We start from the raw sequence: 23,114 nt of genomic DNA on the forward strand, positions 1-23,114 counted from the left end.
AAGCACTTTATCTCTAATCCTTTTAAAATAATAATAATAAATAAGAAAGGTATAAACCAAAGAGAGAAGCTGATTGCTCAATTTAAATGGATAAATACAACAAAACCTACTCCTCATCTGTGTCTGGCCCCTGTGAAAAAAGATACAACCTGGAACTGACATTTTTTTTTGTAGTTTTTATTTATTTTTTGAGGGAGGATCTCCCTCTGTCACCCAAGCTGGAGAGCAGTGGCATGATAAAAGCTCACTGTAGCCTCAACTTCCTGGGCTCAAGCAATTCTCCCTCCTCAGTCTCCCAAGTAGCTGGGACCAGAGGTGTACACTACCACTCCTGGCTAACATGTTTTTTTGTAGAGATGGGATCTCACTATGTTGCCCAGGCTGGACTCAAACTCCTGGCCTTAAGCAATCCTTCCATCTCGGCCTCCCAAAGTGCTAGGATTACAGGCGTGAGCCACCACACCCAGCCTGGAACTGACTTTTAGTTCTAATTAGAAAAATAAGTCCTTCAATGCAAACTCCAGTTACGGTATCACTCAATAAATCACTGCAAGAATGGATTACATGTTTGGACCAACAACTAAGGTAGGGAAGAGGGAAATGGTGGGGTTGGTGTTGCAAGAGGAGCACAGAAGAACTAAGGGGAAAATAACAAGGAAGCCTGGAAAACCAACCCTGAGTGCAAGATGACCTTGTCCAACAATCATTTCTGCAGGGCTTGGGCACAACCAGTAATAAGGAGATATGCATAGCCACTGCCAACACTCACATCCCACCAAAGGCACAGGCTGCAAGGTATGATCTGGGCCAAGACCATCTTCTTGAGTTAGAGGCCTGGACCCCACAATATCTTGTCATTTGGTGAACTTGTTGCAAACATGAGTTCTTGGACACAGCTCCACAGACTGGTGGCTTACAGGTTCTGCTCCCCTGCTGTAGTTCCTGCAGAAAGACCCCATCTTCCCCATCACCGGGCCTTTCTAGCTTTGAGCTCACAAGTTGCCAGACCATTTAGTTCCCTTAAGGGTAACTACTATTTTTTCAGGGCCTTCTGCATGCCTCGCTTCATCACGTTACATCACTTAATTCCACATGATCTTAGGAGGTTAAAGATATTTCTTATCCCTATTTTACAAATGAATAAACTGAGGTAACACAGCTATCGAAAAAGTGAGAACCCAATCATCTGAACCCCATCTTCTGATTACAAAGCCCATATTATCTCTACTTCCTCCCCAAGGAATCTGAAGCCCTGAACGCTACTTCTAATCCAAAAGCGGAGTTAAGGAGTGGGGCTGGGGTTATATCCTCCCTGCCTCCCTTCTTCATCCTTGACGCCAAACTTCATAACTAGTATCAAATTCAGAGGGGAAGAGACAGGAAGCTATGAGAATACTCCAGTCATCTGCCCAAATTGAAATAGATTGGGGACACTATAGTGGCTTAAAGATTTTCAGCATGACAAAACGGGAAGGGTCGTTAGAAATTATCTTATCCAATGGTGACAGATTCAAAGACCTTCAGGGTCTACATAGGCAATACAGTAGGGTGTGTATGCATGCGTGTGTGTGTGTGTGTCTGTGTGTGTGTGTGTGTGTATGTGTGAATGGTTAGTACACTGGTGAACTGGAATGAATGCCTTACTGCCGTCCCATGCTTGTGCATGGGTACATGCCTGTAAGCGTGCATACACACACCTAGAAGGCATTAATAGATTTTTAAAAAAATTCCTGAAACTTATGTATCCCAAATTGAATTCAGTCCATAGCCACGATTTTGGGACTTTTGACGTTAGTTAGTTTAACCTTTCAAGTTAAAGATGGGGAGGCTGAAGCCAGAGAGGGCAAGGTCACCTAGTGGCAGAGCTGAGATTAGAGCCAGGGCTCTAATTCCCAATCCAGAATTCCCTATGTTACACTGGCTCTCTTTCTGACTAACCTATTCCTGCTGTATCTCAACATGTGTCTCTCTGAGATCTTTCTAGACTTGTACTGTCCAGTATAGTGGCCAACTAGCCACATGTGGGCTATGTAAGTTTAGTTTAATTATTAAGCTATAAAATAGAAAGCAAAACTTTAAAAAAATTAAATTAATTACAACATTAAAAAATTAAAAATAGAATCCCTCAGTCTCACTAGCCACATTTTCAGTGTTCAAAAGCTACATGTAGTTAGCGGCTGTATTATACTGGACAACATAAGATATAGAAGATTTTCATCATCTCAGAAAGTTCTATTGAATAATACTGTGAATGTACACTGTTCTCTGGGGTAGCTTTCCCATTTACAATACCCCACTAAAGCTATTGATAAATAAGAAATAAATCCAAATTAATTATACACAAATGATTCCATGGGCTTTTTCAAAAGGTGGAGGGACACACAGAGCAATTGGTGACAGTGAGATCAGCGAGATATAATCTGTCACCTCGACTTTCCCACCAATGACTCAGATCTCCCTGGGATGATGACTCGTGAATCTGAACAAACTCATTACAAGTAAGATCAATATGTGCAGAGACTGTGGGGAGAATCCATCAAGATGAAATAATTCCCCTTTCTCCGTATAGTGCCAATGAGAACTTGGCTGGTATTCTCACATTCTCCTCCCCAGGCCTATATGGCATCTGCTTAAGGAAGAGAAGCTGCATTCCCACTTGCCTCCAGGACCCAGGTAGTGTGCTTGTCCTGTGACCACAGTGGCCCTAGCTGCACCAGGTGTTCTGGCTTCTCTGCCTAAAGAGAGTGACTATACTGAACGTAATTGAAATCAGACTCCATTCATTCTGCCGGGGGATCCTCTGTTCTCTCTGCAGCAGAGGCAAGGATGTTGCTAGACGACTTGGAATCCTGGACAATAAGGCTTGCTAGTCTCAGCTGTTACTCAGTATCCAAGGACTTGTTTTCTTCCATGAGGGCCACCCCTATGCCCCTCCTGCCCTCTGCACCTGAGCCCCAGAGTCAAATCTAATTCTTCCATATAAGATACAGATCAGCTTGCCACTGTGTCAAGGCAGAGACTCACTGGCTTACTTAAATGGAGTGATAAAGCAAGAAGAAAGGGGGCAGTATAAGTGGATAGTTTTAGTAGTATGTGAGTTGCTCACTATCTCTGCCCTATTAGTCTTGAGTCAGAGCAGTGACAAGAAAGGGTCATTGGCAAGGGGCTTTCCTGTCCATACCTCCTCTTTAGGAGATTGTAACACCTGGTCTGATATCATGCCTGGATCCTATGGGGAACGAACTTTTCAGCCTTGGGGCATTAGACCCCTGTGAGAGCTATCTCTATAGCACCAGAGAAAAAAAAAATTCAAATCAGGTTCCATCGCTCATTCCTAGGGAGGAGCAGATGTGACCAATCTGTAACTTCTTTAGTCTCCTTAACCTTTAGGTACTGTTCCAGTCTCACTCCTTGCCACTCCAAGACATAGGCCTTCTCAACCATGATCAAGGGAAAGGTGAAAGTGATGTGAAGTTTCCAAAGTCTTAGAAAGTTTGAATCGCTCTATCTAAGGTCAAGGATATTTCTGTTCTCCCTATCTCACTATGAAATTTGACACATGAAAGCAATCAACGTCTGTGGTAGGCTGACTTCTAAGATGGCCCCCAAGATTCTGAGGCCTGAGCATACACATCCTTCCTTCCAGTCATTCAGTCAAGCACTAACCTAGGTGCTGTTGAAAAAACTAGGCAGATGTAATTAAGGTGCTAATTCAGTTGAATTTGAAGTGTGGTTATTCTTGATGTACCTGACCTCGTCAGGTGAGCCCTCACAGGACTGGGATTCTCCTGGAAAGACATCCGTAGAGTGAGAAACATTCAACACAAGGAAGAGTCTCTGTTGCTGGCTTTGAAGGTGTTGGGGTCCACATGAAAAGGAAAGAGGGCAGCCTCCAGGAGCTAAGAATGGCCCTTGGCTGGTAGCCAGAAAGGAAGTGGGAACCTTAGTCCTACAACCACAAATAACTGAATCCTGCAATAATTACATGAGTTTGGAAGAGAACCCTGAGCTTCAGATTAGAATGCATCCTGGTAAACACCTTCATCCTTCAGAGACCCTGAACTGAGAATCTAGCCATGCTGTGCCAGACTTCTGACTTACAAAACTGAGCTGATAAATGTTTGAAGCTGCTAAATTTGTGGCAATGTGTTACGCAGTAATAGAAAACGAATACATCTTCCTTGTAAGGAACTGTGGTATAGGGCAAAAGAATAGGCTCTGGAGTCCGACAATCTTGCATTCAAATCCCAGCTCCGTTAATTAGTACCTTAATGACTTTGAGGTCTTTGTTGAGCTTCTCTAAGATTTAGTTTCCTCATTTATAAAACGAATGTGCTGCCACCTGTCTCTTAGGACACTTATGAGAACTAAATGAGAGGATGCCTGGCACATGGTGAACCCTCCAAACTGGTTTCCACTCTCCATCTATTCCTAAAGATTAATGAGTGAGTGGCTTGCAGGGGCCCTAACTCAGGCATGGAGAATGGCAGAAAGCAGGATTGACAGGGGTCCAGACACAGCAGGGAAAGCAAGAGTGAAACAGTATGAAACAAAAAATAATAACCGAGATTCTTCCACACTTGAATGCCTGTGAAACTAAATTCAGATCTTAAATCTAATTCTAAATGTTAAGTAAACATAAAGGTGTGTTTGGTGTAGGGCTACAAATTCTTTGTGAAGCTAGACTAGGCTATACTTTTGTGAATGCATGTGAGTATGTGTGTATGTGCAGTGCTTATATATTCCAATGCTTAAATCTAAAAGTCATAAACTCAAATACCTTCACAAGTCAGGCAGACACATAAATGAGAAAAAAAAAAAAGCTTGGCAAACATAAATAGGGAGGGCTGGGGACAGTGACAGTGATTGATGCCCTGCCTAGGGGCAGTCTATGTCAATTTTCTAAACAAACACTGTGCTGGACAAACAGAATTCTGCAGGTGATTTCTGGCTCCGGGAAAGCCAGTTTGTGGCCTCTAGCTTAAATCATGCCAGCCATCTTTCCATCTACGAGGATTAGAGTCAAGGGATCTTACTGTATAACTTTAGGATTAGAAGGTCAGAAGAATACTGGATGAGGCGGGGAACTCAATGTGGGACCTCAGGGACGTCTTTCCCTCTTTGGCTTTTAGTTTCCTTACATATGTATAAAGAGTAGTAGTTAAGAGCAAATATTCTGGAGTCAGGCTGCCTCATTTGTAACTCCGGCTCTATCGCTGACTAGCTTTGTGACTTTGGGCAAGACTTAGCCTCTCGGTATCTCAGTTAACTAATTTGTAAAATGGGGATAATATCATTACTTAAATCATATGTTTGTTATGAGGGATAAAGACACTGTGGTGTTGCCTGAGAGTAGAAGGCAGATTCTGTACCACCAGGACTCCAAGATTAAAGCATGGTGAAAAAGTGCACTGAACTCCAGGAGGCAGAATGCAATAATGACACTGAAGTTCTAAAATGCTTTTCACATAAAAGGCTTATTATTCTTGATGGTGGTATTCAGAGTCTTATGGGATGTGTAACCTTGAACAGATCTCTTGATTTCTCCTACACCTCAGCTTTCTCATCTATATAATGGTGATGATATGACTTGACTACTGCATAGGACTATTTTTAGGAGGAAATGGGATGAACCCAGTGAAGGTACTCTGTGCCCGGTGATAGTGCATGCTAATGGGCAGGTTCTGACTTTTTCTAAGAATGGATCTCTAGCTAGAAGTCACTCTGAAAAACTGCTTATGGTGGTAAACTGTGAAAAGTATAACTTTCCATCTTGGGCGACTGGTCTCAAGTCAAAGGTTGAGAGTCAAGCTGGCAGGTTTCAGAATCCTAAGATAATAACAGGATCTACCTCACAAGGTTGTTGTGATTTTTCAGATGAGTATGTGTTTAAGATGCTTAGAACAGAGTAAATTATGTAAGCCAGCCAATGATGTTTTTTACTATTGCTAGTTACTGAGCCCCACATTCTCCACTGCATGCCCTTTACCCCAAGCAGGTGAACTTTCTGAAAAAGTGAACTGATGAAACATATAGAGTTTTCACAAGGACTGAAATGTAACAGAAGAGAAAATTGGAGTTAGAAGACTCCCCAGACATCAGTCTAGTACAATGGTAGAGCCCCAAGAGTCCTATAAGTTTTTTCGAGGGTTCCTGAGAGGTGGCAAAGTGGGCCTGAGCATGTGGCTCCAAGCACCCCACCTCCTTTCAAACAAGAACAGCAGCATTTTATTCTGTACCTATATTTGGGACTCTGAGTCAAATTTTGTTTGAAGAAAAGGATTCATTTCCAAAAAAGGGTTCAAAGGCCTTGGATCTTGTCTATCCCTTCCTTTCTCCTATAAACCAATTCTTAAAGACTGTTCAGATTAAAGGGCAAAGGTTAACTCATACCCAAGTTCACACAGTTAGATAATGGTAGAGCAGGAGCTAAAACTAAGGTATCCTGACTTCCAGGGTGGTGCTACTCTTTATATTTCATCAGGTTGAATAGCATCTTACTGGAGAGAAGGATCAGTGGTGGGAAATGGAGATGGTTGAGGAAGAACTAGGACAGGGATGAGAAGCAGGGAGCAAAGCCAATCCTTGGCAGGTATGGAGTGAGGGATTAGTAGGGAGTACAACCAAATGGGATTAATAAGTGCATGCCAAATTCCCCCAGGCAAGAAGCCTCCTTGATTCTCTCCCCCAAGTCTCCATTCCCCTCCCAGCCCCAATTCTGGGTCAGAGAAATGGCCAGGCGAAAGAATATCAAATTTTATCTTTCAAGGTTTATGTTGGACTATTTAGTCTAATGGTTTTTAGTTCATGGAGGAGTAAACGTAATTAATGATAGAATGATATGCAATGCTGCACATCCTTGCCAAAGCACAGGATCCGGCAGAAACTGTCTCCAAGTCTCCTCTCTCTGACTACTGAGCCAGAAGAAAGGGGCTCACTGTCCAGATACCATCCTGAGTGAGGGACAAAAGATTTTACCAAAAACCTGCTCATATGAAATTGCGGAGCCTGGAAATGCTTTCGAATACCAGGCTTTTCCACTGAAAAAAGTAACTACATGAATTTAGAGCATACATGCTTTTACAATTACATTTAAACTGACATTAAAAACAAATGTGAAACAGTCCAAGCTGAACAGGTCAGCATGACCTGGAAAGCAAACGAGAGAAAAAAAGGAAAAAAAAAAAAAGGAAAACAGAAAAAAAGAAAAAAGGTCCAATGTTAACAGCATTAATTCTCTCAGTCTGTTGTAAATAAGAAAATACGATTGGTGTATTAATGGCTTTATTAAGGGAAAATTTCACTAGCAGAAATATGCAACATTCAAACAAATAGAAAGCAGTTAAAAATAAACCTCATTAGCCTTTCAATCCACATTAGGGAATTTCTTGTTGGTCTGGAGATTAAAATTCTGCCCTGAGAAAGGGGAAACTCCCCTCCTAAAGTCCTTCCTTGGCTTTTCTCCAGAATGTTGCTGAGTCAGGGGAAAGAGAAAAAAGTGTGTGTGTGTGTGTGTGTGTGTGTGTGTGTGTGTGTGTGTAGGGGGGGGAGAGAGAGAGAGAGAGAGAGAGAGAGTTTAGACAAACTGGAGAAGAAGGTGGGAAAGACAGGCCCCAGGCAAGTCAGGGAGAGTGCTTCTGACTCTCGTATGTGCCTGTCTCTGGCTTCACAGACTCCACTTCTCCACGAGAAAGAAACTGGTTTCAATATGGAAGCTATGGAGCAGAGAGAGAACAAGATATTCCAAACTCTAAGTGATTCTTCTTTGACATCAATATAATGTTTGAGTCTGGCTTGGGAGAAGAATGAGAGGGCCTCACAACTGACGAAGAGAAGCATGTGATGTGAAAGAGCAATCAGGGAGTGTGGCTACAGTAAGGCTAGATGTAAGAGGGAAAGTCTGACGCTAGTATCCCAGTGTGTTTGAAGAGAGGGGTTGGCTGGCTTCTTCTCCGGGAGAAGCAGAAATCTGGTCCTTGTTTACTGAACTTCTGTGGATCAGCTACTACCTTCAGCTCAGTGATGGGGCCTGAGGCTAAGATCTAGGTCCTTGGCAGGGATCTGGAAGACTAGAACCTAAGGGGGAAATACGAATTGCCTAATAAACAAAAAAAGATGGCCACAGGAACCTCAGACAGACACAGTTGTTTCTTGTCCAAGGTGACACCTTGAGTCCCATCAGCAAAGTTTCTTCCCAGCAACATACCACGAAAAGCAAGCGACTGAGCCAGAGCTTCACTGCATCTGCCTGAGTCAGTGCCTGGCCACCATCATATATGATCAAGAACAATCAAAAAGCACTTTGCCAATGCCAAGCCGCATTACAGGAAACAATAATCATGATACTCATAACTACATGAATGGTAACCACTATTACTTCTATAGCCCGTCCTCACAACATCCCTGTGAGGTAGGAAAACACTATTGGTCCCGTTGGAAGGAGTCAGCAACCAAGAGAGTAGCCCCCAACCCCAACGTCAAAGTCTGTGTTGAGGAGCAAAAACCTAAGCTCCTAAGCCTCAGACTCCAGGTTTCTCCGGACTATCCACTAGAGCAGAGCCCTCATTTTGAACGAGGCAAGTCAGCCTTTCTTCAGGGTCTGGTCATTTTGAGATGCTTGTAATTGCCAACCCGGAATTTTTCTAATATGAAAGAGAGACATTGTTGAATGTAGCAGTCTAAATATGGGCTTGTATCTAGCAGGCTCCACAATCAGATGCCTAAGCCAAGTCCTCTAACATAGGAAGCAGCATGTAAAGTTGGGGAGGCGGGTGGTTGCCATTTTTTACTGGGGTTTTCTCTTTTCCTATCTACTTGTAAGACAGAGGTGAGATGGGGAAATGGAAAATTGTTAATTGGAGTTCTTTCTTCTTTTCTGCTTTATTGACAAATATACTATATATATACATATATATGTGTGTGTGCATCTCTCTGAACACAGTGTACAAGAATTGTGTGTGTGTGTGGGGTGAGGTCAGGTGGGGAGTGGGAAGATGTAGGAGAAGAGAAGGGAGGTAGAATTTAAGTTACAGTCACTCAGAGACCAAGAAAGACTACTTGTTGGAGTCTGCTGAATTTCTTGCAGCAGCCAAACAATTGCATAATACTACAAGAATTATTACTCAGACTGGAGATGAGAATGCTTTGAAATTAATGTCTGTGTGCCTAACAGCTCACTAATCAAAGCTTCCATGCCTCATTTTCCACCCTGAGGAGAGTCATCAGTCTCTTTCGGTTTCATTGTGGCCAGCATGACACTTCACTGCACAAGCTTGGGCTGGCGACTTTTCATGTTGTTTAAGATGCAGATTTTCTTCTTAGATCCAAATGCCAGTGCAAGTTTTCTGCAGGTGCTCGGTGCTTACATGTTTTTAATTGTTGACTGCTAGAGGGCTGAAATGTCCCTCAACAATTAATTTTTACTTCAGCCACAGGGGCATTGGTTCCATGGGGTATTAAGCAAGGGAAAATATGATATTTCTATGTCTTGGTTGAGATCTTAAAAGTATCAGAAGGATGAACTGGACTGAGAAGAATGGAACCTGATTCCAAAAAAGGTGACGCAGGATAGCGATGCTATTTTCTGTTTACTTCCTAGATATCTGTTGTCATGGAAATATTAATAACAGATGAACTGAAAGCTCTACCGGTTTCTGGGTGGCTGTGTCTTTTTCCCTTAGTTCTACTTCTTAACAACGTGATCCCAAAAGATGTGCAAATGTCTCTAAAAAGCAGCTTGCTCAGGTTAGTTGTCTATGTATGTGTTCAATATAAAAAGAAAATATTTTACATTTTTGTGATCTTAAGGAACACATCCCACAATCTGTAACAAGTGACACTCTTTTTAAATAATAAATAATAAAATGTTTTTAAACAAACAGTCAGGTTACCAGTGAAAATGAAACTTTTTTCTTGAATTACTATATTTGTAAAATACTTGCCTTTGTATATATGGCCTATTGTGTGCTGTGTACTTAATTTTCTGCCTACTACCTTTGGAAAATATTGCCTATGACATCATCTTGCTCTCTCAAGAGCTACCGAGGGATTTTGGAGCACTCATAGCAAAAGTAAACAATAATAAAATCTTTCTATTGCTATTACACTTTAAAAACTCAAGGATTTAAGTAGAAATTTTACAAGGAGGTACTCATTCAAGTATCAGATATGCGGTATCATTAATTTTTATGATTAGAAAAAATTACTTCTCTCTAACCATATTTCTCTAAGAGCAAATGCTAAGAGACAGAGTACAACATATATGTACTATCCCAGATAATTTGGTTTGGAGGAATTAAGAGATGGAGTCTCTTGTTTTTCCATATGCAAATTCCCTTAAGAACTACAGTTAGAGAGACATAAAGCTTTTCCCCTCCAAAGTGTCACCAAATATGCATGTAACCAACTTAGGGATGACAATTTAGGTCATCGAGTGGAAATTTCAAGGGTTGTTTCAAGGGTAATTTAGAGACCAGAACAAAGAAACAAGAACCAGAAGCCACACTGTCCAGCAGAGAGAGAGAACAAACCCCAGTGGTTACTGGGAGCACAAACAAAGACCATTTTTCATCCACAAAAGAAGGACTGAAGGGTATGGTGACATTTACTGTGTGCCTACTGTGTACCAGTTTCTCTACGTATTTACAAAAATGCCGTAAACAAGATTTTATTATTCCTACAGTGTGGTTGGAGAAACTGAGGCTCAGAGAGTTCTAGTCATTTGCCCAAGGTCATCAAGATAGTAAGTGACAGAACCAAGACTAGAAACAAGGCCTCTCTGTATCTGAGTCTATCATACTATTTCCACTATACCACAGGACCTCTTAAAGCAAAAACCAACCGAACAAAAAAATCCCCAGAGTTTCAAAGTGCTGAGTCACACGTTGCACATATTGATGCCAAAATTTATAGAGTAATTCTGCTCCTTGGTGCATGCCTCAGTTATGCAGATCAGTCAAAGCACTCAGGTATCAGAGAACTGTGTGTAGGAAGCAGCGTTTCTCAGAAATGAGACTTACCACTTGCATTACCAGCCTGAGGGTCTTTAGAATCTAGTCTAGAGAGCCAAAGGAGAATGGAAGAAATCCCAGTAACTGAGTTCCACATTGTTAATTATTTATGACACTCTGCTGCCTGCTGAACAGGAGGTAGAGGGGATTCAATCATTGGATGGTTTCTACAAATCTGTGATTTCTAGGCCTCCTACTTTAGTAATGAGGTTATGTGGTAGCACTGTGATGGGATTCTGAGTAAATGTCAAAATGTTGGTCAGACAGTGTATAAAAGGACTATTAAATTCTACAGCAAAATGTCTAGATATTCAAAATATTAAATGATCATTCTGCATGATGCTGGAAGTCACTATATTTCTTAGAAATAACTTCTTTAGCACAATCCTTAGGTCAGGAATATGTACCTGCAGACATTAGATAACTTGGGCAATAGCCATGCTTTGGCCTAGGACACTTTTGCAGCCTATCCTTTGTGCATGACAACAATATTACAGACCCAACATGATTAACTTCAGTGGCTTTAGTAGCTAATAGCATAATCTTATGCACCATGTGGTAAGGATGGTCTGCTTTTGATCATTAATGCATTATAGATTGATTCTTAATGACACACACATCTGCAAAATGATGACCTGAGCTAGAGGTATTCTCTGCCTATAGGATAGAGTTTTTATCTATACCCAAGTTTTCGAAAGTGTATTCTAGAGAACAGTGGTTTTGTAGGATAACAGGTGTTATGTGAATAAATGAGGTTCTGTGGTTGAATCAACTTTGGGAATCCTGAGTTACAAAGCTCCTCAGGTTACTTTATTGCAGTATTCACCAGGACCTGCGATATGCTAATAAGGACTGTAAATCTTCCTGAGCAGGACCATAATATGCAAGTTTCCCTCACTTATTTGACAATAGAAATCGTATTTTTCATGGAACATGTCATGGAACTAGTTTTCTCAGAACACATACTGGTAAACACTGGCCTAGACCAAGGAAACTGGCTTTTGGTATGAGGGTAGGCCTCTTATACAGCCAATTGCCTTGGTCTAAACCAGTATTTCTTCATATACGTGATCAGTACTTGCAGGTAACAACCCAAATGGAGGTAACTAGCTCCAGGAATAAATTCTAGGTGTTTAGCAAAACTTGATGCTAAAAATTTTTCTCTAGCTGGCCTTTCTAAAATTGTCTCACTTTCTAAAATTTAAGCCCTCATCAACAAAACATTTGTGCTGCTGCCAGTTTTCTTTAAAGAAACATGAAAATAAACAAATTAAAGGCCGGGTGCGGTGGCTCAAGCCTGTAATCCCAGCACTTTGGGAGGCCGAGATGGGCGGATCACGAGGTCGGGAGATTGAGACCATCCTGGCTAACACAGTGAAACCCCGTCTCTACTAAAAAATACAAAAAAAAAAAAAAATTAGCCGGGCGAGGTGGCAGGCGCCTGTAGTCCCAGCTACTCGGGAGGCTGAGGCAGGAGAATGGCGTAAACCCGGGAGGCAGAGCTTGCAGTGAGCTGAGATCCGGCCACTGCACTCCAGCCTGGGCGACAGAGCGAGACTCCGTCTCAAAAAAAAAAATAAAATAAATAAATAAATAAACAAGATAATATGTCATCATACCTGTCCCATGGTCATAGATTTTCAACTCTTTGAAGTCTAAACTACCTAGTATAGTAACGAAGTTTGCTTTCAATGTGCTTTCAGCTTGCCTTTACCATTTCCCCAGCTCTGGCCGTGTTAAACCAATTGCTGTTCCTCAAACCCTCAATGCATTTTGTTCATGTCTCTCTGCCTTTATTCAAACTGTACCCTTTGCTTTGGATGTCCTTTTCCTTCCATCTCACTCAACTTCTTCTAAATGATTTCTTATTTTTCCTTTATGGCTAAGGTATATTCCTCATCACTACCTTTCTCCTCTTGCTTAAATTTTTCAGGAAAGGAATGATATCTTATTCAGTTCTGCTTCCCCAAAATGCCTAGCAGAGTGTCTGGCACATAGTTGGTACTCAGGATGAAAAGATGAAAGCATGAGCTTCTTGGCTGGCTGGAAGGACGGATGGACATGGATGAATAAATGCTGTGAAGAGCCGTGCCATGAATAGTAATTCAGCAGCGAAATCACTCTGTTGCATTCAGGACATGGGATCCTGAGGTAGCGATGCTGGGATGCTCTTGAACATGGGGAATGATGAGACAGCTGGCATCAGGGCTGTCTTCAACAATGGAAACCTCAAGGATGTTCATAGTGTCCATAATGACATCAGACCATGGCCATAGGCTCCTTGAGCCATCCTCTCAACTAGGTAATTCATAGAGGTTGTCAAAACCTGTAGATATGTTAAGTTTTTTTTTTCTCAGATGCAGAGTTCAGTCTCCTAGTGGGAAAGATACTTCTCAAATATGCTAGACGAATCTGTGAAGGAAATGCTGCACACCTCAGGTTCTCACATGGTCTAGGACTCCGTGTTCCTTCTCTTCTTCCGGGGTTTGGCTGCTACCTGAAATTTCTGAAAGGCCTACTACTCTCCATGGTCCAGGACAGGAAGGAATCAATAGGGGCCAACACCATTTACTAAATGATGAGAACTCAAGAGTTGCAAAACACAGAAATAAATCATGTTTGAGGAGGAATAGGAGGGAAAGTGGGAAGGAGAAAAGGGTCAGGGGAGAAGATGGCAGGAAGGGCACTTCTTTCTTTCTCATTCCATTTTGGAAACAAGGAGTGTATCCTTGGGAAGTGTCCAGAAAAATGAGAGATGGCTTTACATTAATCCTAACTATGGACTGTGAGAAAGCCACAGCTAATTCACTGGAGGGAAGGTCCTCATTTGGACTTTTTTTGTAAGGGTTTTCTGAAATGAAAAGTAGTCAAGGGATTTAAATTCTTCAAGCAATTAGCAATATGTGGTTTTCAAATGCAGCCAGGAATGAATCATCTACAAATAAAGGCTTATCTTTGTTGTGGATGAGCAGCTGAGAGCCTGAAGGTAGTCTTTAAGGAAGCCATTCTGAGACTCCAACCACCCTCAAGATTCTTTCAGAAACAACAGCAGCTAGTAGAAAAAAAAAAAAAAAAAAGCAAGGAACAGGTAGGTAGGCCTGGAAGCAGGAAATAAAAAGCTATATCTATTAAGTATCTCTGAGCTGAAGAGATTCCATCACCAAACAGTGAATGAAACACTATAGAGAAAGCCAGATTAGAGATCTTGAGGCCTCAAGACCAAGCAGCTATCAGCTGAAAAGTGCCAGCTTCTTTAAGATACAGAGACAGCCCTTCTGCCCTCCACTCTCTCAATAATCTGTCTAGTCTACTTTTAGACAGATATCTTAAGTAGGTATGAATGGAGGTAGATACAATTACGATGTATCAAAGCACTCAAGTCTCACTATCTATACTTCTGGGAGCAGGGAACAGACAATCTAAGAAAGGGCTGAAAAACAATCCTTTCTGCGTGGCTTTTTACACAGAATCACAAAATGTTAGCACCAGAAAGGTCCTTGGTGAAGCCCACAATTCCAATTCTATGATGGGAAAACCAAGCATCAGAGAAGAGAAGGGACTTGCCCAAGGCCACATTTCTAGTTGTCATTTTGGGATATATTATATAATTTTGATTTGGGTGATGAGAATCAGAAGATAAAATTATATGAATTCTTCTTCAAGGTAATCAATATGTCTATGCTAAATCCAAATCTCATGAAAATGGAAGTCTACTCCTTAAGGAATAGACAAGGGCCACTTTGTATTGACACTTTCTTTTCCGTTGTTTGAGTAAAGGTGTGCTGTGCATTGAATGTGTAAGTTAACAATAAACGTGGGAGGGAGTTGTGTCAGTAGGGCAGGGAATGTGGAGATAAGTTCATTCACCAAAGTGGAAAGATTTGCTCTTCAAGCAGTGATTTAAGAAGGTACACAATTGGGTTTTTACTGGCATGGTACTTGAACATAGCATATGATTCCCTTAATTACTAAAATTAGCTTCTGAACAGGATCCTGGTGGAACTTTTTGGTTTGAGGTAATCAAGAGTGTTTTCTGGCCATGCTCTGCCTGTTGGATCTGTTACATATTATATGGCATACCAAGTTACTTAGGGTAAAAGCCATCGGGAAGTGCTGTGTTACAGCCTTTCCAGCTAAATTACTAGTGATCTCAATGACATATTAAGCCCCCACATTTGTCTAGCATTTTGCTATTTATCAAGGATGTTCACATTCATCATGTCATCTGATCTTCATTATAATTCTATGAGGATGGTATTTCTAAATCACAGACGAAGATCTTGAGGCTCAGAGGGGCACACATTAAATAAAGGAGCTGAGCCTTTAAACTAGATCTGCCTGACTCTAAAGGCAAGGCCATTTACACAACATCAAGAATGCTGGTATCTTGTGAACATTTCCTGAAGTATGCCAGCCTCAAGCTCTAATGACTAGCATGGTGCCTTGTACATGGAAGATGCTCAAAATATCATGGGCCTGCAACTGAAATGAAGGCCAGTCACAACACTTCTCAGCTTGTCTTCATTGTGTTCACCAAGCCCACTCAAATTTGAGTACTCTACTAATAAATCAATTTGAAAATGTACTGAACCATTCTCACCAATAAATTAATTTACAAACCTGCATCTGAGTACTATATAGTATAGTGAAATTATCTGTTATACACAGGCTCCTTTTCAAAAGCGGGTCACTGTAATCATATCACAGCCTGATTTATAATGGAGAATGTTGGCTGAGACATGGAATTAATGTTAAGATTTGTATCCAAATGTTATGAGGACTTTTGTTACCATTAAACTTTACCTGCATCAAAGTGGACTTGCAATTCATATTGCCAGATGGCCAGCCAAGAGGTTCCCTACCTGAGAGTCTCTATCTCTTATACTATACATAATTCGCAGAAGGCTAAATAATTGAAAGCTGAGTGTATAAGAACCCTCAACATGGGGCTGCAACATTCATATGGAGAACATTTTCTCTTGTCAATCACTTTGTCACCCTTCCTGCCTTTGCCTCTGTACTCCCTGCCCCAGTCCTACTTCTTCTCCACTGTAGACCTCAATTGTTGGATTTCTTTGGGGTACACTAAGCAAACCAAAACAAGGTTGAGTTTTCTCAGATATCTGATTCTCATTTGATAGGGATGCTTGGAAAGCCACTCACAGAACATCTACCTGTGATGTTTGGGAGTACTGGATGCTACTTGAGATGATTCTTTTGAAATTGTCTCTCATCCAGCCTGGGTCAATTCATTTGAGGTACTTTGTTCTGTTTAAATAATACCACTGCCCTGTGAGGATGGGAAGGATATAGTTATCTACATATAGATTCACACATGGCCCTGTTCCAGGATAAGAACACTAGTTGTTGTCTATAGATGTGCACATAGGCAGACAAGGTATTGAACAACTCACAGAAAGCCAGTGATAGACAACTGGTCTAAATTAGCCTTAAGAGGATAGGGGAAAGGGTTGGATTCTAGGCACTTGGGTTTTCCAGGCTAATAATGAATAATCGGATATGAGGCTACAGTTGCAGGCACTCAGAAATAGGCTTGCCTTTCTTCAAATTCCATTTCCAAATTGAAGTAGATTAATGATCTTGTTTTTCTAAGGAAAGACACATATTTTTGGAAGCAGCAGGCTGCAGTGATGACCCTGGCATTGGGCAGATGTAAACATGGAGAGATGGGGGAGTTTGGAGAGGGAAAATATAAATGTCAATCAACTGATGTCAAGCCTTTCTGGAATGATGACAACACTCATGGCAGACAGGTTCATGGGACAGAGAGCCTTATGATAGAGGAACACCCTTGAAAGAGCTGTATCTTCCTTCTGTAATGTTACTGTCCTACTGAAAAAAAAAATGCTTTTGGAAATGATCAATAGCTTTGCAAAGAAAAGGAAATGATTAAAACACCTGTTCATCTTTGGGAGAGATAGGATAGGAAATTGGCACTGTTTGTCAGTCTAGTCACAGGCTCCAAAGAGAAGCAGCTTCTCATTCCAGGTGGCTGGCCCTACAACATAGGCAGCAGTTAGCTGAGGGATATTCCCAGGTGTTCAGGGTCAGACTGTGCCTGGGTCATCCTGTACCTATGCCTGGGTCATCCTGCACCTGTGACTGTTCTGGATTTCTTAGTTCTCTCATCCTAGCTACCATTGAACAACATCAGGTCAGTACCATTAAGTCCCCTGGGGACCCTGCCCAGTCACATGCATCCTCACTCACCCTCTGTTGGCTCCTTATCCCTGCTTCACACCTCCTGCTCTAATGCTGAGCCCCAGAATGGGGATTGGTATAGTTAAGGATTAAAAAAAAAAAGGCACCAGCTGGCTGATGGCCATGTTGGCTATGAAAGGGTCAGCCTGTGTCTGGAGCATGGCTGGTCCCCTTGGAAGCATCAAAGAAGAAAATCTGGTTTAAAGAGAGACTAGAAAATGAGGGAGGAAAAGGGGAGACAGGAAGGAGGAGGAAGAAGAGAAAGAAAAGTATCTTACCTCCCAGAGTCATCCCTGCTTCATAACATTTCCGAAGACGGCAAGATGGACAATTTTTCCTTCGGAATTTATCAATAGTGCAATCATTTCTGCTGGCACACAGGTACTTCTGTTTCCCTGGGATAACAAATACAAGAGTGGACAGACCTGTTAATGAGTTTCCAGAGTCTCTTTCTTTGGGTATTTCTAGAACAGAAAAGATATAAAATTATATCCTATCACATGAGAAAAGTGGACAGAAAAGTGGACAGAGTATGGCACCAAACAATTTGATCCTACAGAACCTAAATATTAAAGCAGTTTAATTTGGCACTATATTATTTGATTTCCATTGGTGTTTTTTTTGTTTGTTTGTTTGTTTGTTTGTTTGTTTGTTTGTTTTTTTTAGGGATAAACAATTCAGATCCTGATGATATCTCCATTATTAGGACTACTCACTGGTTTTTAAAATAAGATGCCCTACTTTTACCAAAAGCCAGAAATGCCCATGAGAAAATGATCCATTGTGGAACTTGTCACCCCTTTAGCATGGCGTAGAAGAGATCTGAACTCAGTCAATGTTTCTTCCTATTGACACCTGTAATCATGCATAGAATTACACTCAAGTTAACAAGATGCTTATTTTTCATAATATTAGTACAGGAAAACTTCTATAAAAGATAACTCCATGGGATTTCTAACTGTTTTTAGATTTCTGGTGATCATACCCCTAGTCATGCAGGTTATAAAAATCAGAGATAAAGCCCACTCTATGTAGTGAATCACAGCAACTAAAAGGAAGTTTGATGAAGCCAACAGAGTAACAAAGATCACTGTCATGCACACCTGGAGTTGTCACAGATACACAGAAGTGCATACATATACACATGCTCAGACCTAGAGATCCTCAGAATTACAGCTGCTCAAACATATTTTGCTCAATACTTCGCTCCTTTATGCTAGCAAAATCCTGGCACACAGCAGTCTCTCAACAAACGTGGATTGACTGACTAAACATGCAATTGCAGCAGATGGATGCATAGACAGAGTCACCAGCAGGAATAAGCAAAAATACATCCTTGGCTGCTCTGAAGCACGCAGAACTTCTCATGCTTACAATCCTGCTCCAGCTTGAGCTTCTGCATCCCCTCACTCCTTTTTGTCTCTGGTATTGTTTCCTCAAATTTATTGCTGTGCTTTGATTTACTGGATAGACTGGGATTTTAGGGAAGCTTCTTTAGGCAGAGGAAGAATACTTGCGGTCGGAAAAAGAAAGAGAAACTAAAGAGTGATTGACATTTGAGAGTAGAAAAAAAAAGCAACTAAAAACATAAATTTAACTATACATCAGCATTCCTCTACATTTACTAAGTCTAAAAGGTGAAGATTAGGCACAGAAATGCATGTGTTACAGTAGGCTATTTTATGTAGTAGGTTCAGTAGTAACCAGGTCAGCAAAGAACTTCTTTTACTTGAAGTGCTACTTGCAAGAGCATGAGATTAGATTTATTGTAGTAAAGGACTCTTTTTCCTTTCCTCCTTTTTAACTTTTTATTTCCTTTTTTTTCCTTTAATTTTCCTTTCTCCTTTCCTTCCTTTCTCCCTTTATGAAAGGATTCCAAAATGCTTGGCTTGAAGGAACTGTTAAAAATCACAACAGAACAACTCTCATTCCAAGGAGGAGTTCCAGGGAAGTGAATTACCTGAAGAAGCACACTGAATCAGAGGCCCCCAAAGGAAAAAAACTAGTATTTATTGGGTGCCTACTATGAACCAGGCCTGTGTTAGGGTTTTTTAACATATGAGAAAACTAAGGCCTCTAGGCCGGTGCTCTTTCTAGTATACCACAGGATTTTATTTGCATAAACAGAGCACATAATTTGCTAACAGCTTTTTTTTCTGCTGCAAACTGAGGACTACGATATGTACACAGAAAGGACAGTGCTACGAGTGCTTTCAGCCTTTGGGTGTTAGCTCCTCAAAAACAGGTCCTGTATCCAATTCTAGTGCGTTCAATTCCAATGCTGTAGCTGTTCTAGAACTGGTACACTCCCACAGTATTGGTACTGCTGCAATCCTCAAGACCAGTTTGCTACACTGATTACTGAAATAAGCTTAGGTTAGAAAGTGCATGACTTCTTTGAGAAATCTCATCTTCCCCAGAAAAATACTTTCCTGGACCCCAGTTTGCCAATAAATGATTGCACAGCCAATGGAATATGGCTCCCAGAATGCCAGAATGGTTCTACATTGCCCTTTTGAAAGAGAATCACTCTGTGAATGAGAGAGGTCATAGTGGAAAAGCATGATTTTTTTTTTTTTTTTCAATTTGGGACTCAGATAATTTCCTTAGCATAGTTCATACCTTTTCTCTGGGTACATCTTGGTCTAAAACAAGGAGACCTAAAACATAGATATTATTTACAATTTACTCAGGAGTAAGTGCAAAGCCCAGTAAAACCAAAGCCATGACATATTAATTTAACATTTACTGGTAATCTATTATGTGCAAGGCCCTGCATTGGATATTGAGGTTACAGAGGAAAATCTCTAATGAACAAAAATATACAAGTCCCAGATGAGAGACAGATCAGTGGGCTGGAAGCCCCAACATCTGAATCCTTGTTCAGCCTTATCACTAACTCACTATATGACCTTGGACAAGTCCTTTTGCCTCTCTGATCCCATTGATTACATGAAATAGATTGGACTGGAAAGTCATTAAAATCTTTTCCAACTCTAAGAATCTTGAAGGACATCTGGATGCCTTCTGTAATATATTTAGAGTTTTTTTTTTTTAATGTAAAGGACTTAAGTATTACTGGTAAGCAAGAAATTATCCAAAATAATAATCTCTTGTCCTTGTATTCTGTCTTTTTAGGATAGTAACTTATTGCAACATTGTCTCTTACATCTAGAATCATTTTGTCTCTTGTCTTTGTTTTCTAAAGCTCTCCCAAAACTCAAAGTGGTTAATATTGCCTTAGAAAGGCACTGATGTTGCCAGTCACATGCAACATAAGCATAAACATTCTAATGAACATGTGTGTATTCATGTATGTGTGAGTGCATAGGTGTGTGAGAGTGTGTGACTGAATAATTAACACAGGGAATACAACACCTGCACACTAATTATCTGTGCATATGTGGGTGATCATATAAAGCATAAAACACACCAAAACATACAAATAGGTACACATGACACATGTGTTCCTTCAAAGCAGAATGATGAATTTAACATTTAAAATGACATTTAATAGTGACAGAAGTGGCTGAGGATTCCAAAGATGGATATGAAAGGAATCTTTTTTTCTGTAAGTCCTAAAAATAAGACCTTATTTATCTGTACAATTTGGTTTAAGGACAAATATAGGGGATGGAACAGGCAATCTCTCAAGACTGCTTACAAGTCACTTCTCCTATCTGAATTATCACTTCCCCAAATGATGATAGAGCCAAGGTAAAATCATTGGTCTGCTATTATTTCTTTCCTATTTATTCGATTTCTCCAAATATATGAATGAGGCTATTAGAGTTCTTAACAGTAACAATAATCACTCTCATTTGATTAGTTTACAAAGTTTAATAATAATCTGCAAGGCCAGGTGCAGTGGCTCACTCCTGTAATCCCAGCACTTTGGGAGACCAAGGTGGAAAGATTGCTTGAGCACAGGAGTTTGAGACCAGCCTGGGTAACATAGTGAGACTCTGTCTCTATAAAAAAATGAAAAAAAGAAAATTAGTTAGGCATGGTGGTGTGCACCTGAAGTCCCAGCTACTCAGGAGGCTGAGGGGCTGGATCCTTTGTGCCTGGGAGGTCGTGGTTTAAGTAAGCTGTGATTGTGGTACTGCACTCCAGCCTGGGTGACAGAGTGAGACCCTGTCTCAAAATAATAATAAAATAATAATAATTGTGCAAAGTAAGTATAATAGGGATTATTACATACTTCATTCTATGATGAAGAAAATGAGACTCATTAATATGAAATTGGCTAGGACTTCCAGTACTATGTTAAATAGAAGTGATGAGAGTGAGCATCCTCATCTCATTCCTGGTCATTGAATATAATATTAGCTGTGGGCTTGTCTGATATGGCCTTTATTGTGTTGAGAAACATTCCTTCTAATACCCAATTTCTTGAAAGATTTCATCATAAAATGATGTTGAATTTTGTGAAATTATTTTTCTGCATCTATTGAGATGATCATATAGTTTTTGTCCTTCATTCTGTTAATATTATTGATTTGCATATGTTGAACCATCCTTGCATTCCAGAAACAATACTAGTCTTTTGTTGAGGAACCTTGCATTGATGTTGATCAGAGATATTGTTCTGCCTGGCATCACATCCTTGGTTTGCTGCAAATCACAGTCCATAAGGTTATGAATCCCAGATTAGTTGGAAAGAATTTTTAAAGACTTTTTGGTTGTATCACATCCATTCCTCCATACAAGGCTTGAATTGTCTCTGTAGCATCCCTGCAAAGTATTGCCCAATCTTTTCTTGAATGCAGCCCGTTTTATCTCTGGACTGTGTTACGTGTCCTTTCCTTCCAGGAAACTCACTGTTTCCTTATAGCTCTAACCCATTGGGCCTAATTAGAAACACAGAATCATTGGGCTGTAAAGAATCTTAAAATGCCCAGTGTGATGCCTGACTCTTCAGTTAAGAAAATGGGCACAAAATATTGAAATTACATGCCCCAAGCCACAGCAAGTTGGTGTTAGTGCCAGCACAAAAATCTGGAAACTGGATCCAAAGGAAATATGGTGTGGGTGATTACAGTCTGAAGACAAAGTCTTCTGAGTGTGGTAGAAATCTTTGCTCTTTGTCTAGGAAGTATATGACCTTGTGGATCCCTTCTCTGTATTCAGGTGACAGAAGAAGTGTGTAAATGAGATCTAGGCCTGCTGTAAGGTGGTTCTAGAAGGTCTTCTATAACCTAAGAGACTGAAAAGTTAACACAGGGAATACAACTTCCTAGGCAGCTCTCCCTCCTCAGATACTACAAACATTATACCCAGTTGTTTGACACTGTTAATTTCCAACAGCAAAGTTGTATCCACAGTGTATAATGAAGGGCTCACTATAAGTCATTGTGAAATGAGTGACAAAATACAAAAATCTTCTCATGTTGAAGTAGGTAAGGCCACACGCTAGAGCTGCAAAGAAATCACTCATTTAAATGCATAAAAACTGTCTTATTAGAAGAATCTTAAATCCTTGACTACCTAAATAGTAACAAAATGGGCTGGCATGAGGTCCACTGCATGCCAGCTGGCTCTGAAATTCTTGACTGTCTGATGGTGCTCTGTATCTTTCTTCACACTCCTATTCTTCCATCATAAAACTTAAGTATGACTCAAAGCTCCAGCAGGAACAAAGGCCATGAGACAGCTTTCAAGTTTGTTTTTCTGCAGGCTTCCTTCCTATTTCTGTTGTTTTCTGTCAGTCCCGTTGGTGCTGCCATGCAGTATGGCTTGGGGTTAGTGTCTGATTACGATTCTTTTAACTTGTTCATTCCAAAAAATCCTGTTTGGAACAGAGGAGGTAAGACAGGGAAGTTACCCACTATTAGTGGCATCACATTATGCAAATAAAGAAAAGGTTGAGTCATCATCTTC

The 23,114-nt window shown here is 40.7% G+C and overlaps 1 protein-coding gene across 1 annotated transcript in view; it reads right to left on the minus strand.

The window, feature by feature from the left end:
- Positions 1–23,114, minus strand: part of LOC105476689 (androgen receptor) — a 170,302-nt gene that overhangs the window by 21,112 nt on the left and 126,076 nt on the right. Inside the window, exon 3 of the mRNA XM_011732842.3 lies at positions 17,510–17,626. Within this exon, the coding sequence (XP_011731144.2) occupies positions 17,510–17,626 (117 nt within the window). The remainder of the gene's footprint in view (positions 1–17,509; positions 17,627–23,114) is intronic.

The sequence above is a fragment of the Macaca nemestrina genome, chromosome X, assembly GCF_043159975.1.
Source record: "Macaca nemestrina isolate mMacNem1 chromosome X, mMacNem.hap1, whole genome shotgun sequence".
NCBI classification, from domain to species: Eukaryota; Metazoa; Chordata; class Mammalia; order Primates; family Cercopithecidae; genus Macaca; species Macaca nemestrina.